Below are 17,610 nucleotides of genomic sequence, written 5' to 3'. Positions count from 1 at the left end.
GGCTAGCCAAGGTTGCCAGGTGCTACGCTGCAGATTTCCAGCCTCTGGTGAAAGAAATTGATGAGGATACATCTTTGTCTGATGAGACTAAATGTGTATGGAGGTCTGTGTGTATGTGTGTGTGTGTGTCCGTGTGTGTGTGTCCCGCCAAAGTAACACATATTTTCATGAGATTTAGGTTTCAACCGAGTAAATATTACAAAACTCAGAAACATGCTTCCCGTAGATCGAGTACATAACGCCACGTTGTTTTTTATCTACCTTGACTATGGAAACCTGAGTGTTCCACTTCTTTTGAATAATCCAGTCCAATGTGCCCAGGGGCATCCAGAGGATGGTATCCCACAATTCCTTTATAGTTCTTTTCTAATCCCCAAAGTCCCAGTAACCTACAGCTAACGAGCCCTCTGTAGACACAGTACAGGGTAGCAGATGGCAGGTAATGGCAGCCCTAACCTCCTGACTGTGTCGCCCATTGAAACGCAAGTGGAAATTTCCGCTGCCAGCCCTCCTCTCACAGCCTACTGCTCACTCCCTGGTTCCCTTTGTCCAGCGCTCAGAGGACTGTGGGGGATTGGCTAGACAGGATATTAATGTGACTCTGGGCCAGTTAGAAGGCTAAATGCCCGGCACAGACATGTTTTATCCTCACCTTGCCTTGGAGGACAAGAAAAAACGGCAAAGCTTATTAGCAGGAACATATTTTTTTTCTCTCTCTCTTTCTCTCTCTCTCTCGCTCTCTCTCTTTCCTTTTTCTTGTATCTCTCTCTCTTTCTCACTCTCTCCTTTTGTCTTCCTGCCTTCTTTTCCTGTCCTACATCACCTGGACAGAGAGCGCTCCTCCCCTCTTATATCGCCCTGGCCACAGAACCACACAAACACTGACATCTCCTACCTAATCAAGTGGTGGATTATCTTGTTCTGATAAATTGGAGGAGCGTCTCTGTTGAAAGGTCCTTCCTGAAGTACCCCCCTCCCCTTAGTCCAACGGCCGACTGCAGGCTGTAGCCCCGGGGAAAGAAGAACATGGCGGTGTAACGATTTGTGGCAAACCGTACCAATGTTTTGAGGAGGTTGTTTTCTAGAGGAAAGGGTCTTGATGAATCTGAGGCGTTGCCTGCTCACCTGCCTGCCTGCCTCTTTTAAAAAGAGCAAGAGAGGGAAAGAGAGAGGGAGAGAGAGATCCTTTAAGTTATGCTCTCTGCCTTCCTTTGCTCTCCCTCTCTCTGGCTTGATACCCTTGACTTTGAACTGGAGGTTGGATGATATATTTTTCATCCTTCAATGACAGAATTGACAAAAGGCACACCTCTTGAGTTTCCCAGCCATTAAATTCAGATTGAGCCAGGCTTTATGCAAAAAAAAATTATTGTGGAAAGATGGCGGGCTATTCTCCACTTGTTAGATTGACCTTCATGTTATACCTGCTACTTACGAGGAAATTAGGCACCAGGTATTCCTTGCAATTCTCTCTCCACCCCTCTGGACTTCTATATCTGCTGGTGTTTATAATGTTGTGGGTGATAGTGCTTAGCCATAAATGATACAGGGAAGATGATATGAGATACAAATGCAAGACCCTGTCATATTTTTTAAATAATATTTAACCAGGCAAGTCAGTTAAGAACAATGTCTTATTTACAATGACGGCCTACCCCGGCCAAACCCTAACCCAGACGACACTGTGCCAATTACGCCCTATGGGACTCCCAATCACGGCCGGTTGTGATACAGCCTGGAATTGAACCAGGGTCCATAATGACACCTCTAGCACTGAGATGCAGTGCCTTAGACCACTGCACCACGCGGGAGCTCCTTTGGTTCTTGCAGTCTGGCTATGAGAAGAGGGGTGTTGTAAGTCCGTGGTGGAGGGGTGACTTCTTCGAAACGTCCCCATAAAACATGAATGTGTCTCCGGGTGTTTTCTAATAGGCTAGCCCCTCATTTAGATTCATTTAGTACCACAGCTGGAGCCCTGGACCCAACATCACATCAATACTATTGAAATTATGCAGAGTCATGGTCGTACTAGGGCTCTGTGGACGTCTATTTCTTTAACCTACACTTGGCTACACATAGAACTCAAGGCTCATAAAAATAATCTTTGGGTACCTGTGTTATTGTTTACCATTTCAATTCCTTAATGTCGTTCTTTCTCTGTCTTTATTTTTCCCTCTCTTTTAGGAGAACCCGTACATGTGTAACAATGAATGTGATGCCGAAAACGAGGACCTGGCCCACCCACCGGAGCTCATGTTCGATTTCGAGGGCCGCAACCCCACAACCTTCTGGCAGTCCAGTTCCTGGAAGAAGTACCCCAAAGCCCTCCTGGTCAACATCACACTGTCGTGGAGCAAAACCATCGAGCTGACCGACGACATCGTGGTCACCTTTGAGTCCGGCCGCCCGGAACAGATGGTTCTGGAGAAATCTCTGGACTACGGTAAGACCTGGCAACCCTACCAGTTCTACGCCACAGACTGTCTGGACGCTTTCACCATGGATGCCAAGACTGTCCAGGACCTGACCCAGCACACTCTCCTAGACATCATCTGCACTGAGGAATACTCCAGGGGCTACGTGTGGAAGTATGACAAGACGGTGCGCTTCGAGATCAAGGACCGCTTTGCACTGTTCGCCGGACCACGGCTCCACAACATGGCGTCCCTCTACGGTCAGTTAGACACCACCAAGAACCTGAGAGACTTCTTCACCATTACAGACCTGAGGGTCCGGCTCCTCCGACCAGCCACAGGGGCCACCATGGTAGACGAGAACAACCTGTCCAGATACTTCTACGCCATCTCTGACATCAAGGTCCAGGGAAGGTAAGCTCTCACAATACATTTTTACTACTTTGTTTTCTGTCGCAGCAGAGGTTGACTGGGTTCACATCCTATTTACTATGTTATGTGTCTTGGTATGTGGCTACAGTGCATATTAGGATCAAGTCACTATTGCCAAATTATAGTTCCTGCACTTGAATGAGTGCATATTAATGCATGTATGATTCTGGGCAGAAGGATGGATACAGCAGGGTTCAATTAGATAGAAATGAAGGTATTTGAGGTAGATATGTACTGTACATATAGGTAGGGGTAAAGTGACTAGGCAACAGGATATGTAATAGACAGTAACAGCAGCGTATGTGATGAGTCAAAAGAGTTAGTGTAAAAAGGGTCGATGCAGATAGACCGGGTAGCTATTGTTTAACTATTTAACTAACTATTTAGCAGTCTTATGGCTTGGTGGTAGAAGCTGTTTAGGGTCCTGTTGGTTCCAGATTTGATGCATCGCTACCACTTGCCGTACGATAGCAGAGAGAACAGTCTATGACTTGGGTGGCTGGAGTCTTTGAATATATTTTGGGCCTTCCTCTGACACCGCCTGGTATAGAGGTCCTGGATGGAATGTTGCTCGGCCGCAGTGATGTACTGGGCCGTGCACACAACTCTCTGTAGCGCCTTGCAGTTGAATGCCAAGCAGTTGCCATACCAAGCGGTGATGCAGCCAGTCAAGATGCTCTCAATGGTGCAGCTGTAGAACTTTTTGAGGATCTGAGGGCCCATTCATCTTATCAGCCTCCTGAGGGGGAAGAGGCATTGTCATGCTCTCTTCATGTGTTGGTGTGTGTGGACCATGATAATTCCTCTCAACCCTCTCCACTACAGACCCGTCGATGTGGATGGGGGCATGCTCCGCCCTCCATTTCCTGTAGTCCACGATCAGCTCCTTCGTCTTGCTGACATTGAGGGAGAGGTTGTTATCCGGGCACCACACTAACAGGTCTCTGACCACCTCCTTGTAGGCTGTCTCATCGTTGTCGGTGATCAGGCCTATCACCGTCAAATTTAATGATGGTGTTGGAGTCGTGCGCAGGTACACAGTCTTGGGGGAACAGGGAGTACAGGAGGTGACTAAGCACGCAACCCCGAGGGGCCCTGTGTTGAGGGTCAGCGTGGCGGATGTGTTGTTGCCTACCCTCACCACCCGGGGGAGGCCCGTCAGGAAGTCCAAGATCCAGTTGCAGAGGGAGGTGTTGATTTTTTATTACGTTTTTTAAATTTAGTATTTATTATGTGAGACAATACAGACAAACAACTAGAGGGCAAAACACACACTGATCCCCTAACACATCAAACCCACCACAACCCCCCATGCTCCAACAGAGCTCCACCCCAATACCAGACGTAAAGGGGCATGACATAGAACTGGAGCAATATAATCAAATAACGAAAAACAAAGATATAATCAAACAGAAAGGAGAGAAGAGTAAAGATAGGGATACAAATTCTAATTTAGGTTATTTAATGGCGTTGTGAAATTAGCTAGGTCCATGTCTCCTAAAAAGAAAGGGTGCCAGATAGTATGACATGTATTTGCAGATCCAATAATGAAACAGCACATTTTCTCTAGCTTGAGATGTTGCACGACTTACTTCTTTAACCTGGCAAGTCAGTTAAGAACTAATTCTTATTTACAATGACAGCCTAGGAACAGTGGGTTAACTGCCTTGTTCAGGAGCAGAACAACAGTTTTTTTTAACTTGTCAGCTCAGGGACTCGATCTAGCAACCTTTTGGTTACTGGCACAACGCTCTAACCACTTGGCTATCTGCCGCCCCTTTATACAATGGCTAAAAGTAGGAGGGAACCCATCCTTCAACTTCAGAAATAGAAGACGTGTAGCTAGAAGAGTAGTACATGCCGGCATGTTGCCCATAGAACTGTTTAGAGGGGCCTCCTGTGGTGCCACTCCATAGAACTGTTTAGAGGGGCCTCCTGTGGAGCCACTCTGAACAATGACACAAAGCAGAATGTTCTAGAGGCCTCTACTGTACCATAGAAAACGTCCAAAAAATTGACATCCAGGTAAAATGTTACAGAAGCTGACGTTTTTCTCAATACATTGCAGTAAATTGGAAAAGATGAGTGTCACAGGCTGGACGTTTTTCTCAATACATTGCAGTCAATGGAAAAAGATGAGTGTCACAGGGTCAATGTTGATCTCAGTACATTGGGTTCAATGGGAAAAGATGAGTGTCAAAGGTTTGACTTTTATGGCAATACATAGTAGTCAATGGGAAAAGATAAGCATCAACCAATTCACTGACTGTCTCTGTCTTTCTCACGCTCTACCTCCTCTTTATCCCCCCTAATTCTCTCCTTTCTACCTCCCCTTCTTTCACCCCCTCCACCCTCTTCCCCTCTCTCTCCTCTCTCTCCCTCCTCTCCCCTCAATTCTCTCTCCCTCCTTCTTTCCCTCCCTCCACTTCCTCTTATATCTCTCTGCCCCTCCCTCCTCTCTCTCCCCATCCCTTCTTCACTGTCTCCCTCCCTCTCTGTCTCCCCTTCCCTTACTCCCCCCTTCTCTCTCTCCCTCCTTCCCCTCCATTCTCTCTCCCTCCTTGTTTCCCTGCCTCCCACTTCTCTCATTTCTCGCTCTCCCTCCTCTCTCCCACCTATCTGTCAGTCGACTCTCTCTCTCTCTCCCCTCCCTCCTCCCTCTCCCCCTCTCCCCCTCCCATCCTTCACCCTCTCCCTCTCACTCTCCTCTCTCTCCCTCTCCCTCTCCCTCACTCCTTCTTTCCGTCCCTCCCCTTCCTCTCCATCCCCTCTCCCCATCCCTCCTTCACCCTCTCCCTCCCCCCTCACTCTCCACTTTTTTCCCTTTCCTCCCCCTCTATTCTCTCTCCCTCCTTCTTTCCCTGCATTCTCCACCTCATCTCTCTCTCCCTCCTCTCGCCCACAGACAGGCCAACAGACAGACAGACAGACAGGCAGGCAGATTTGATTTGATTTATTAGAATCCCCATTAGCCGACACCAACTGCGACAGCTAGTCTTACTGGGGTTCGACACATAACGAAAAATAGATTACAGACAAAAGGAAATTTACATACATTTAAAAACATTGACATGTAGTGTGTGTGTCCATCTAGCAGTCACACATACAGTACCAGTCAAAAGTTTGGACACAACTACTTATTCAGGTTTTTCTTTATTTTTACTATTTTCTACACTGTAGAATAATAGTGAAGACATCAAAACTATGAAATAACACACATGGCATCATGTAGTAAGTGTCAAACAAATCAAAATATATTTTATATTTGAGAATGCCAATAGTGTGCAAAGCTGTCATCAAGGAAAAGGGTGGCTACTTTGAAGAATCTAAAATATACAATATATTTTTATTTGTTAAACACTCTTTTGGTTACTACATGATTCCATATGACTATGCAAACAATTTGGAATTTCCAGCACATTAATGTTTGTAATAAAACAAGAAGTGCCGCAGCGGAATGACTTTACAAAACACATACAGTAAGATCTCTAAGCATTACAAGGATATGACTCTGAATATATACAGGCACACCTGTCTGTCTCTTCTATAGATGATATATCCTTCCTTGTATTGTTACTGCTGTATCATCAAATGAATTGTGCCTTCGGAAAGTATTCAGACCCCTTGACTTTTTCCACAGTTTGTTTTACGTTACAGCCTATTTCTAAAATGGATTACATTTTTATAAATCCTCAGCAATCTACACACAATACCCCATAATGACAAAGCGAAAACAGGTTTTTCGAAATTTTTGCACTTTTATTCAAAATAAAAAACAGAAATACCTTATTTACATACAGTTGAAGTCGGAGGTTTACATACACTTAGGTTGGGGTCATTAAAACTCATTTTTCAACCAGTCCACAAATTTCTTGTTAACAAACTATAGTTTTGGCAAGTCGGTTAGGACATTTTTCCAACAATTGTTGACAGACAGATTATTTCACTTATAATTCACTGTGTCACAATTCCAGTGGATCAGAAGTTTACATACACTAAGTTGACTGTGCCTTTAAACAGCTTGGAAAATTCCAGAAAATGATGTCATTGCTTTAGAAGCTTCTGATAGGCTAATTGACATCATTTGAGTCAATTGGAGGTGTACCTGTGGGTGTATTTCAAGGCCTACCTTCAAACTCAGTGCCCCTTTGCTTGGAAAATCAAAAGAAATCAGCCAAGACCTCAGAAAAAAAATGGTAGACTTCCACAAGTCTTCAAGCAATTTCCAAACGCCTGAAGGTACCACGTTCATCTGTACGAACAATAGTACGCAAGTATAAACACCATGGGACCACGCAGCTGTCATACCGCTCAGGAAGGAGACGCATTCTGTCTCCTAGAGATGAACGTACTTTGGTGCGAAAAGTGCAAATCAATCCCAGAACAACAGCAAAGGACCTTGTGAAGATGCTGGAGTAAACATGTACAAAAGTATCTGTATCCACAGTAAAACGAGTCCTATATCTACATACCTGAAAGATCGCTCCGCAAGGAAGAAGCCACTGCTCCAAAACGCCATAAAAAAGCCAGACTAAGGTTTGCAACTGCACATGGGGACAAAGATCGTACTTTTTGGAGAAATGTCCTCTGGTCTGATGAAACAAAGATAGAACTGTTTGGCCAACATGACCATCATTATGTTTGGAGGAAAAAGGGAGAGGCTTGTAAGCCGAAGAACACCATCCCAACCCTGAAGCACGGGGGTGGCAGCATCATGTAGTGGGGGGTGCTTTGCTGCAGGAGGGACTGGTGCACTTCACAAAATAGATGGCATCTTGAGGAAAGAAAATGATGTGGATATATTGAAGCAACATCTCAAGCCATCAGTCAGGAAGTTGTAGTTGGAGACAGCTGATTTTTTTTAAATGGAATATCTTCATAGGCGTACAGAGGCCCATTATCAGCAATTATCACTTCTGTGTTCCAATGGCACGTTGTGTTAGCTAATCCAAGTTTATAATTTTAAAAGGCAAATTTATTGTTAGAAAACTCTTTTCCAGTTATATTAGCACAGCTGAAAACAGTTGTGCTGGTTAAAGAAGCAATAAAACTGGCCTTCTTTAGATTAGTTAAATATATGGAGCATCAGCATTTGTGGGTTCGATTATAGGCTCAAAATGGCTCATCAGTCTATTCTTGTTCTGAGAAGTGAAGGCTGTTCCATCCGAGAAATTACCAAGAAACTGAAGATCTTGTACAATGCTTTGTACTACTCCCTTAACAGAACAGCGTGTACATTAGTGTCTAGTTTGAGAAACAGATGCCTCACAAGTCCTCAACTGGCAGCTTCATTAAATAGTACCCGCAAAACACCAGTCTCAACATCAACAGTGAAGAGGCGACTCCAGGATGCTAGAAGGCCAGCATCCCGGAGTCGCCTCTTCACCGTTGACTTTGAGACTGGTGATGTTGAGACAGGAACTTGACCAGTATTGGCCTGGGCCTGTAACTTGGGCCGGTGGTGGATTTTGCAGGCTTGTGGGTGCGCTCCACCTCAATATTCCTGTGGTCCATCTTCAGTTTCTCCAAGATATTTTTTTATTTTAATTTTAATTTCACCTTTATTTAACCAGGTAGGCCAGTTGAGAACAAGTTCTCATTTACAACTGCGACCTGGCCAAGATAAAGCAAAGCAGTGCGACAAAAACAACAACACAGAGTTACACAAAAAAACAAACGTACAGTCAATAACACAATAGAAAAATCTATGTACAGTGTCTGCAAATGTAGAAAAGTAGGGAGGTAAGGCAATACATAGACCATAGAGGCGAAATAATTACAATTTAGCATTAAAACTGGAGTGATAGGTGTGCAGATGATGGTGTGCAAGTAGAGATACTGGGGTGCAAAAGAGCCAGAGAATGAATAACAATATTGGATAACAATATTAGAGAGGGAGATTTAAGACTCTAGCGTCAGTGATATTTGCAATTCGTTCCAGTTATTGGCAGCAAAGAACTGGAACTAAAGGCGGCCAAAGGAAGTGTTGTCTTTGGGGATGACCAGTGAACTATACCTGCTGGAGCGCGTGCTACAGGTGGGTGTTGCTATGGTGACCAGTGAGCTGAGATAAAGCGGGGCTTTACCTAGTAAAGACTTATAGATGATCTGGAGCCAGTGGGTTTGGCGACGAATATGTAGTGAGGGCCAGCCAACAAGAGCATACAGGTCGCAGTGGTGGGTAGTATATGGGGCTTTGGTGACAAAACGGATGGCACTGTGATAGACTACATCCAGTTTGCTGAGTAGAGTGTTGGAGGCTATTTTGTAAATGACATCGCCGAGGTCAAGGATCGGTAGGATAGTCAGTTTTACGAGGGTATGTTTGGCAGCATGAGTGAAGCAGGTTTTGTTGCGAAATAGGAAGCCAATTCTAGATTTAATTTTGGATTGGAGATGCGTAATGTGAGTCTGGAAGGAGAGTTTACAGTCTAACCAGACACCTAAGTATTTGTAGTTGTCCACATATCCTAAGTCAGAACCGTCCAGAGTAGTGATGCTACTCGGGCGGGCGGGTAAGGGAAGCGATCGGTTGAAGAGCATGCATTTAGTTTTACTAGCAGTTGGAGGCCACGGAAGGAGTGTTGTATGGCATTGAAGCTCGTTTGGAGGTGTGTTAACACAGTGTCCAAAGAAGGGCCAGGTGTATACAGAATGGTGTCGTCTGTGTAGAGGTGGATCAGAGAATCACCAGCAGCAAGAGCAACATCATTGATATATACAGAGAAAAGAGTTGGCCCGAGAATTGAACCCTGTGGCACCCCCATAGTGACTGCCAGAGATCCGGACAACAGGCCCTCCGATTTGACACACTGAACTCTATCTGAGAAGTTGTTGGTCACCAGGCGAGGCAGTCATTTGAGAAACCAAGGCTATTGAGTCTGCCGATAAGAATGCAGTGATTGAAAGCCTTGGCCAGGTCGATGAAGACGGCTGCACAGTACTTTATCGATGGCGGTTATGATATCATTTAGGACCTTGAGCGTGGTTGAGGTGCACCCATGACCAGCTCGGAAACCAGATTGTATAGTGGAGAAGATACGGTGGGATTCGAAATGGTCGGTGATCTGTTTGTTAACTTGACTTTCGAAGATTTTAGAAAGGCAGTGCAGGATGGATATAGGTCTATAACAGTTTGGGTCTAGAGTGTCTCCCCCTTTGAACAGGGGGATGACCGCGGCAGCTTTCCAATCTTTAGGGATCTCAGATGATACGGAAGAGAGGTTGAACAGGCTAGTAATAGGGGTTGGGCCTGCCATGGTTGCCCTTAGTTTGAAGATGTAATCCGGAGACAGGTGTTTTCTCCATCTCCTTAGCTATCATACTCTAATTCCACTGATTTCAAAACTCGATCCTCCAGAAAGTGGAGAGCAACACTTATGCAGTTCTACTAAGCAATATATATTTTTTAAAGCCGCATTTGACAGGATTACTTACAAATAGACAGAAACGAGCTATATGGCAGACCAATCCGAACACATCTCTCGACATGTCAGGCCCATTCATTCTCTCAGTCAATCATGGCTAGCGGGAAGGTTGCTGACTTTTTCTGTGGCTTAACCGACTAGGCTCGTAATTTAACCATTTTATTCGTATTTACAGATGGCATACAGTTTGTATGCACATGAAAGGCACATGAAAGTTCACATATTCCAGAAGGCATTTCTGCCAAAAAAACGCATTTTGATAAAAAAGAACAAGATTACTTTCAAATGGCTCTCATGTGAAGTAGTGACCCGCGACATAGGCCTAGTTTTCTGAAACGTGTCCCAATTGTTAATTGGATTAATGGGTTATGTCTAGGCCCTAACCCTAATCCTAGCTTCATATCAACTTCCGGCTCAACCTTAACCCTAACCCTAGCTTCATGTCCAGAACCCGGTGTAACTCTAAACCTAGCCATAACCCTAAACCTAGCCCTCATCTTGTCTCAGCTCTTGGAGTTAGGGTGGGGCCGGGATGTGGACAAGACGTTAGTGTTAGGGTTATGGCTAGGGTTAGGTTTAAACCAAGATGTGAACATGAAGCTAGGGTTAGGGTTAGGTTTAGGGTTCAGTTTAAAGTTTGTCTGTCTGTCTACCTGCCTGCCTGCCTGTCTGTCTGTCTGTCTGTCTCTCTGTCTGTTGGTCTGTGAGTGAATATGTCTGTCTGTCTGTCTGTCTGTCTGTCTGAGTCTTTCAACAATTTATCCATTGCAGCTCTATCACCAACTTTTGCCTTGAATGCAAGGTATTCATTTATGCGCCAAATACCCTTGATGCGTATCTATGTGTCAATATCCTGTCTGTGGGGGTGGGAAAGTGGGCTCCCGAGTGGGGCGGTGGCCTAAGGCACTGCATCTCAGTGCAAGAGGCGTCACTACAGTCCCTGGTTTGAATCCAGGCTGTATCACATCCGGCCGTGATTGGGAGTCCCATAGGGCGGTGCACAATTGGCCCTGTGTCGTCCGGGTTTGGCCGGGGTAGGCCGTCATTGTAAATGAGAATTTGTTCTCAACTGACTTGCCTAGTTAAATAAAGTGGTGGGAGTAAGGCGAGAGGGGGAGAGAGGGAGATAGGAGGGTGTCATGTTTGTGATGCTATTCTCTATGCATCCATATTGTGACGCTAATCTTCCCCCATTGAATGCATTGTATTCACTAAGGCATCAATCCCGTGACACTAATCTTTTCCTGTTGACTACAATTTATTGACATAAGATTCAATTAGTTGACGTGTTTCTTTTCCCATTGACTGCTATGAATTGAGAAAAACGTCAACCCTGTGACACTCATCTTTTCCCATTGACTGCAATGCACTGAGAAAAAGTACTGTGACGGTTAACCTTTTTGCAAAAATGTGCCAGGGTGACGTTTTCAGGCTGATAATGGGCTGAGTCCACATCTAATGATCTTTAAGTGTTCTAAGGCTGTCAGCTTCCTTAATTAACAAAGTTCCTCTCAGCTCTCTAGCTAACACACTACTTTAATTTGGAGAGCAGCAACCGGCTCAGCTGTTTCTTAGCTGATGGAAGGTAGATCAGAGGTAGAAGCATCGGAACGCGTCGTGTCACCACACTGGTTCTAATTAGTGTTTGATTTATGATGTCTCCGGAGAGGCATACAACGACATAAACACAAGATGATATTAGTCTGTTAGCAGAGTTACAGAGCTACACAATGTTTTCCCTGTGTCTTTATGCAGTAAAAATAGTTGAAGAGTTGCTGGGGTTTTGACTGAACAGCTGTTTTACACTCCATGGTTTAATTACACTCTACAATTTAACTTAACTATGGTTAAAGGGGAAACAAATGCTTAATTGCATGACGGATCACAGAGAAGTATGCAGAGCAGTGGAACTGGAGCATAACGGCTGCTTTTGGATATTGAAGTGGGTGCCTCATCATTTAGACTTTAAACTGTACTGTGAAGTATGGCACTTATAGTGATTCTCATTGGTGTGCTTAAAAGCATTTAAACCAGTTTAATAGTGGATTCCAGGAAACAGAAAGCAGGGTACACTGTAGCTCACTCTAGTGATATAGTGGTACATATAGCCTGGCTGTGTAGCCTGGCCATATAGCCTGGCCATGTAGCCTAGCCATGGGGTGTAAGCAAGTCTGATTTTGAATGTCTTACATAGGAAATTGCATTTTTGACTCTTTTTTGTGTGACCAGAAAGGTTACTTGAGCGGGGAGACTGCCTAGTAGACTCATTCCTCATTTTGACACAATGGTTGGCTATCCCGAGGACCTTCACCCACTTTTCCAGAGCTTGGCCCCGGAGGACGGGGAAGGGGACCTCGTCATCGACGAAGACGATGGCGAGATTATGACCGAACTCCTCCAGCGCAAGCCGTAACATCTAGGCCTTCCACCCCTAGTGAGGCATCGATGGCAGATGACAGATATTCACTCATTGATTTCTGCAAACAGGCAGCGACCAGACTACGTATTGAGTGGGCCGAACCAGCATGTGGCGGCAACGCAGAGAGGGACTGCTATGATTGGAGGAAACTCCCCTCTTGCACCATCCCAGGCAAGCAACTCTTCCAAGCTATCCCAGCTTGCGTGGCGGAAGCCAAACGCAATTGGGACAAAACCCTTTACAGCTAAGGTCCAAAACAGACTTTTTGCCAGTATGAATGTCAAGGACATGGAGGAGCTGGATCTCAGAAATCCAGCGMTGGTCAAGCCGTCACTGACCAACCAATTCAACCCCAGTGCCTCGTCATTCTGCGTCTATCTACCGAAAGGTCCATGTGTCTGCCGCACATTGAACATTACGTCCCTACTACTGGCTTACCAGGATGATATGATGCTAGAGATGCATAATCTCCTATCGATCGACTAGCCTAACCTAGACCTTTGGGATGTGATATGTGTCGTCAAAGACCTCAACCTCCAAGCCTCCAGCCTCCATGCTTTTCCATGAGCCTTCCAGTGGTACGGGAGAGTGCCTTGATGCTTCTTTCGAGCTGAAGGAACTGTTTGAGCCAGCTTTCGCCGCCACGTCTACTTGTTCGGATAACCAAGTAGACGCATCTAGGTCCCGCCCATTTGAATCCTCTGCTGGGAAGAAGGGGCGCCCGACATAGGGGTACGTCCCCTGCAGCAGGGAGTGGCAGCCAACAGTTCATCCCATTTTCTGACCTGCCACCTTTCGGGTGGAGCATAGACCACCCCCACACACACACACATCTGTGCACCTAAAACCCTTCCCTTTGTGCAGCGACGCATTTTCACTCACAAGGAAGACGGAGGGAATCGCCACCAAGCACTGTCCTCAGGTGCCAGTGTGTCAACACTGCCCTTTGCAATATCCAGATGTCATGCGGAGGACACAGAGCACTGAGTATGAGAGACTTTCAGCGCTGCGTGTTTGCACAACGTCTGTGTACACGGCATCACCTCAATCATCAGATAAAGGTGACCTCCGCATGTCTCGTCACTGGAATAGTCCCTCGATCTTCGTTCTTGGTACTGCCCAATGGGTAGAGGCAATAAGGAAAGTGGTAACAATGGATGTGTCACTCACGGGCTGGGGCGCAGTGCACGAAGGAAATGCTATAAACTGAGTGTGGACCCCACAACTCTGCATTGCTCATATAAATTACCTCGAATTGCTGACAGTGGTTCTTTCACTGAAATACGTTCTACCCTCTCTTCGGAAGTGTCACGTCTTGATCCGAACAGCCAATACTACTGTGGTGGCATACATCAAAAGTGTTTTTGAGAAGTGGTGTGACCAAAAACATAATTCCTTACCAATGCTCTGTATCCAATGTTTTATGCTTTCTGCAGGACCTTTTGGACAGAGGGAAGACTTTCTCCACTGTTAAGGTCTATCTAGCAGCTACAGTTGAAGTCGGAAGTTTACATATAGTTAGGTTGGAGTCATTAAAACTCGTTTTTCAACCACTCCACAAATTTCTTGTTAACAAACTATAGTTTTGGCAAGTCGGTTAGGACATCTACTTTGTGCATAACACACTAAATAAAAAAATAAAAAAGATTATTTCACTTATAATTCACTGTATCACAATTCCAGTGGGTCAGAAGTTTACACTAAGTTGACTGTGCCTTTAAACAACTTGGAAAATTCCAGAAAATGATTTCATGGCTTTAAAAGCTTCTGATAGGCTAATTGACATCATTTGAGTCAATTGAAGGTGTACCTGTGGATGTATTTCAAGGCCTACCTTCAAACTCAGTGCCTCTTTGCTTGCACCATGGGAAAATCAAAAGAAATCAGCCAAGACCTCAGAAAATTAATTGTAGACCTCTACAAGTCTGGTTCATCCTTGGGAGCAATTTCCAAATGCCTGAAGGTACCACGTTCATCTGTACAAACAATAGTAGGTAAGTATAAAACCATGGGACCACGCAGCCATCATACCGCTCAGGAAGGAGACGTGTTCTGTCTCCTAGAGATGAATGTACTTTGGTGCGAAAAGTGCAAATCAATCCCAGAACAACAGCAAAGGACCTTGTGAAGATACTGGAGGAAACAGGTAACAAAGTATCTATATCCACAGTAAAACGAGTCCTATATCGACATAACCTGAAAGGCCGCTCAGCAAGGAAGAAGCCACTGCTCCAAACCGCCATAAAAAAGCCAGACTAAGGTTTGCAACTGCACATGGGGACTAAGATCGTACTTTTTGGGAAATGTCACCTGGTCTGATGAAACAAAAATAGAACTGTTTGGCCATAGTGACCATCATTATGTTTGGAGGAAAAAGGGGAGGCTTGCAAGCCAAAGAACACCATCCCAACCGTGAAGCATGGGGGTGCAGCATCATGTTGTGGGGGTGCTTTGCTGCAGGAGGGACTGGTGCGCTTCACAAAATAGATGGCATCATCAGGATGGAAAATAATGTGGAAAAAATTAAGCTACATCTCAAGACATCAGTCAGGAAGTTAAACTTGGTCGCAGATGGGTCTTCCAAATGGACAATGACCCCAAGCGTACTTCCAAAGTTGTGGCTTAAGGACAACAAAGTCGAGGTATTGGAGTGACCATCACAAAGCAGTGGGCAGAACTGAAAAAGCGTGTGCGATCAAGGAGGCCTACAATCTGACCAGTTACACCAGCTCTGTCAAGAGGAATGGAACAGAATTCACCCAACTTATTGTGGGAAGCTTGTGGATGGCTACCTGAAACAGTTAAACATTTAAAGGAATGCTACAAATACTAATTGAGTGTATGTAAACATCTGACCCACTGGGAATGTGATGAAGAAATAAAAGCTGAAATAAATCATATCCTCTCTACTATTATTCTGACATTTCACATTCTTAAAATAAAGTGGTGATCCTAACTGACCTAAGACAGGGACTTTTTACTAGGATTAAATGTCAGGAATTGTGAAATACTGAGTTTAAATGTATTTGGCTAAGGTGTATGTAAACTTCCGACTTCAACTGTATCTTAGCCTGTTAAATAGCCTTTGACAAGAACACGGTGGGGAAACACCCCTCGTTATGTTGTTTCATGAAGGGTTTCTTATATCCAGTTCCCAAGCCTTTAGTCCCGTCATGGGATTTTTATATTGCGCTTGAGGCTATTTCACAGCAGCCTTTTGAGCTGCTGGAAAGCATGGAGATGCAATATCTCTCATTTAAGACCACTATACTGGTCACCCATGTGTCAGCAAAGCGAGCAAGCTACGTGCACTGTCAGTTCCCAATTCATGCCTCCAGTTTTCCTTGGGCTTTTCCAAGCTTACCTTGTTGCCCAACCCTGCCTTTATGTCTATGGTTAGAGGACGAGAGCTTTGCCCAAGCGCAAGCAACTCTTTGTGTCCTGGGCGTCTCCCTGCAAGGGGAGGCCCCTTTTCTCGTCAACAGTTGTCATATTGGATCGTGGAAGCTATTAAATTGGCTTATATTAGCAAGGGGTTCCAGCCTCCAGATGTCCTGAGGGTTCACTCCACCAAAAGTATGTTTGGGCTCTGTTCAAGGGCATTCCTTACAGGAGATTTGCGATCCGGCTTGTTGGGCATCCCCTCATACTTTCATGAGGTTCTACCAACTAGACGTCACTTCACCTTCATTGGCGCGCACTGTCCTCAGTGTGGGTCTCTCTGAAGGTTGATACATGAGACTGCCTGGCTTCTGAGAGCATGTACCATACGGGAGATGGCCATACCCCACTTGTGAGACATCTAAACTAATAATTAAATGTGAACTTAAGGTGACTTGCGGCACACAGTGGGAGCGATTCTGCAGAGCCAGGGAGGTTGGATCCATCTGGCGTCAGTCACTGGGATGGACTTCTCCAGTCGCTAGGATAAGACGGGAGAGACCTGAGAGATCCCAGTCTTTTTTTATCCAGCACACTGAGAGACAAAGGAATAGAGCCTTAGTGATATTACAAGCTGCCAAAGTAGGTCAGTGGAAGAAAAAGAACGAGAGAACGAAACAGAGAACAGAGAGAATGGTTGGAGAAGTGCACCTCTTGTCTGGTTCTGCAATGCATACTAAACGTTGTTTTGTGGATACAGCATGCGTTATTCATGGCTGGTTTTCATTATATTTAATTATGAATGACAACGAGACCAAAGGCGTTGAGGAGGCAGGATCGATACACAACATTCAAAATCAAAACGAAGCGTGGAGTCATGAGATAATGTGAATAATTCATGACGGCGATTGACTGAAATTAATTTGTCACCCTTGCAATGTTACTGTATCACCAGCAGGAAAATACTTGTGGGCAAAGAGAGGAGAGGAGAGGTGGAAGGACATTTTCTAATTACGTACTCCCTGACTGACATATTAGGTATTTTTCTCTCTTTCTCTTTGTTTCTCTCCATGCACTTTGTCTGTCTCTGTGTCTCTGTCTCTGTCTCTCCGTCTCGTTTTCTTCTCTCTCTCTCTCTCTCTCTCTCTCTCTCTCTCTCTCTCTCTCTTGCTCTCTCTTTCTATCTGTATCTATCTAATTATCTTTCTCATCTATTCTCTCTACTCTCTCTCTCTTCATCTCTTTCTCATACGTTCTGTTCCTCATCTTCCTCTCTCTCTCGTCTCTCTTCTCTCCATCTCTCTCTCTCTCCTCTCTCTCTCTCTCTCTCTCTCTCTCTCTCTCTCTCTCTCTCTTCTCTCTTCTCTCTCTCCTCCTTCTCTCTCTCATCATTTGCTCTCTCTCTCCTATGTTGTGATCAAATTAGGTTGTAATTAAAGGCATAAGAATGCAGTCTTCGGAAGGTACTGTGTACTGCAGCAGAGGGAGGGAGGGCTGACTCCTGTAACGAGCAGAGGGAGGGTAGCTGTTGGCTTGT

At 45.0% G+C, this 17,610-nt stretch overlaps 1 protein-coding gene across 3 annotated transcripts in view; it reads left to right on the top strand.

The window, feature by feature from the left end:
* Nucleotides 1–2,189: 2,189 nt before the first annotated feature.
* ntng1a (netrin g1a) overlaps nt 2,190–17,610 on the top strand; it is a 95,098-nt gene continuing 79,677 nt past the window's right edge. For all 3 annotated transcript variants that reach the window (XM_024000112.2, XM_024000111.2, XM_024000113.2), the window contains exon 1: nt 2,190–2,828. In XM_024000112.2, the coding sequence (XP_023855880.1) occupies nt 2,197–2,828 (632 nt within the window). In that variant the 5' untranslated portion in view covers nt 2,190–2,196. The remainder of the gene's footprint in view (nt 2,829–17,610) is intronic.

This window comes from Salvelinus sp. IW2-2015, linkage group LG14 (assembly GCF_002910315.2).
Source record: "Salvelinus sp. IW2-2015 linkage group LG14, ASM291031v2, whole genome shotgun sequence".
Lineage (NCBI taxonomy): Eukaryota > Metazoa > Chordata > Actinopteri > Salmoniformes > Salmonidae > Salvelinus > Salvelinus sp. IW2-2015.
Note: the sequence above shows the minus strand (reverse complement) of the source record. Positions and strands in the feature narration are given on the sequence as shown.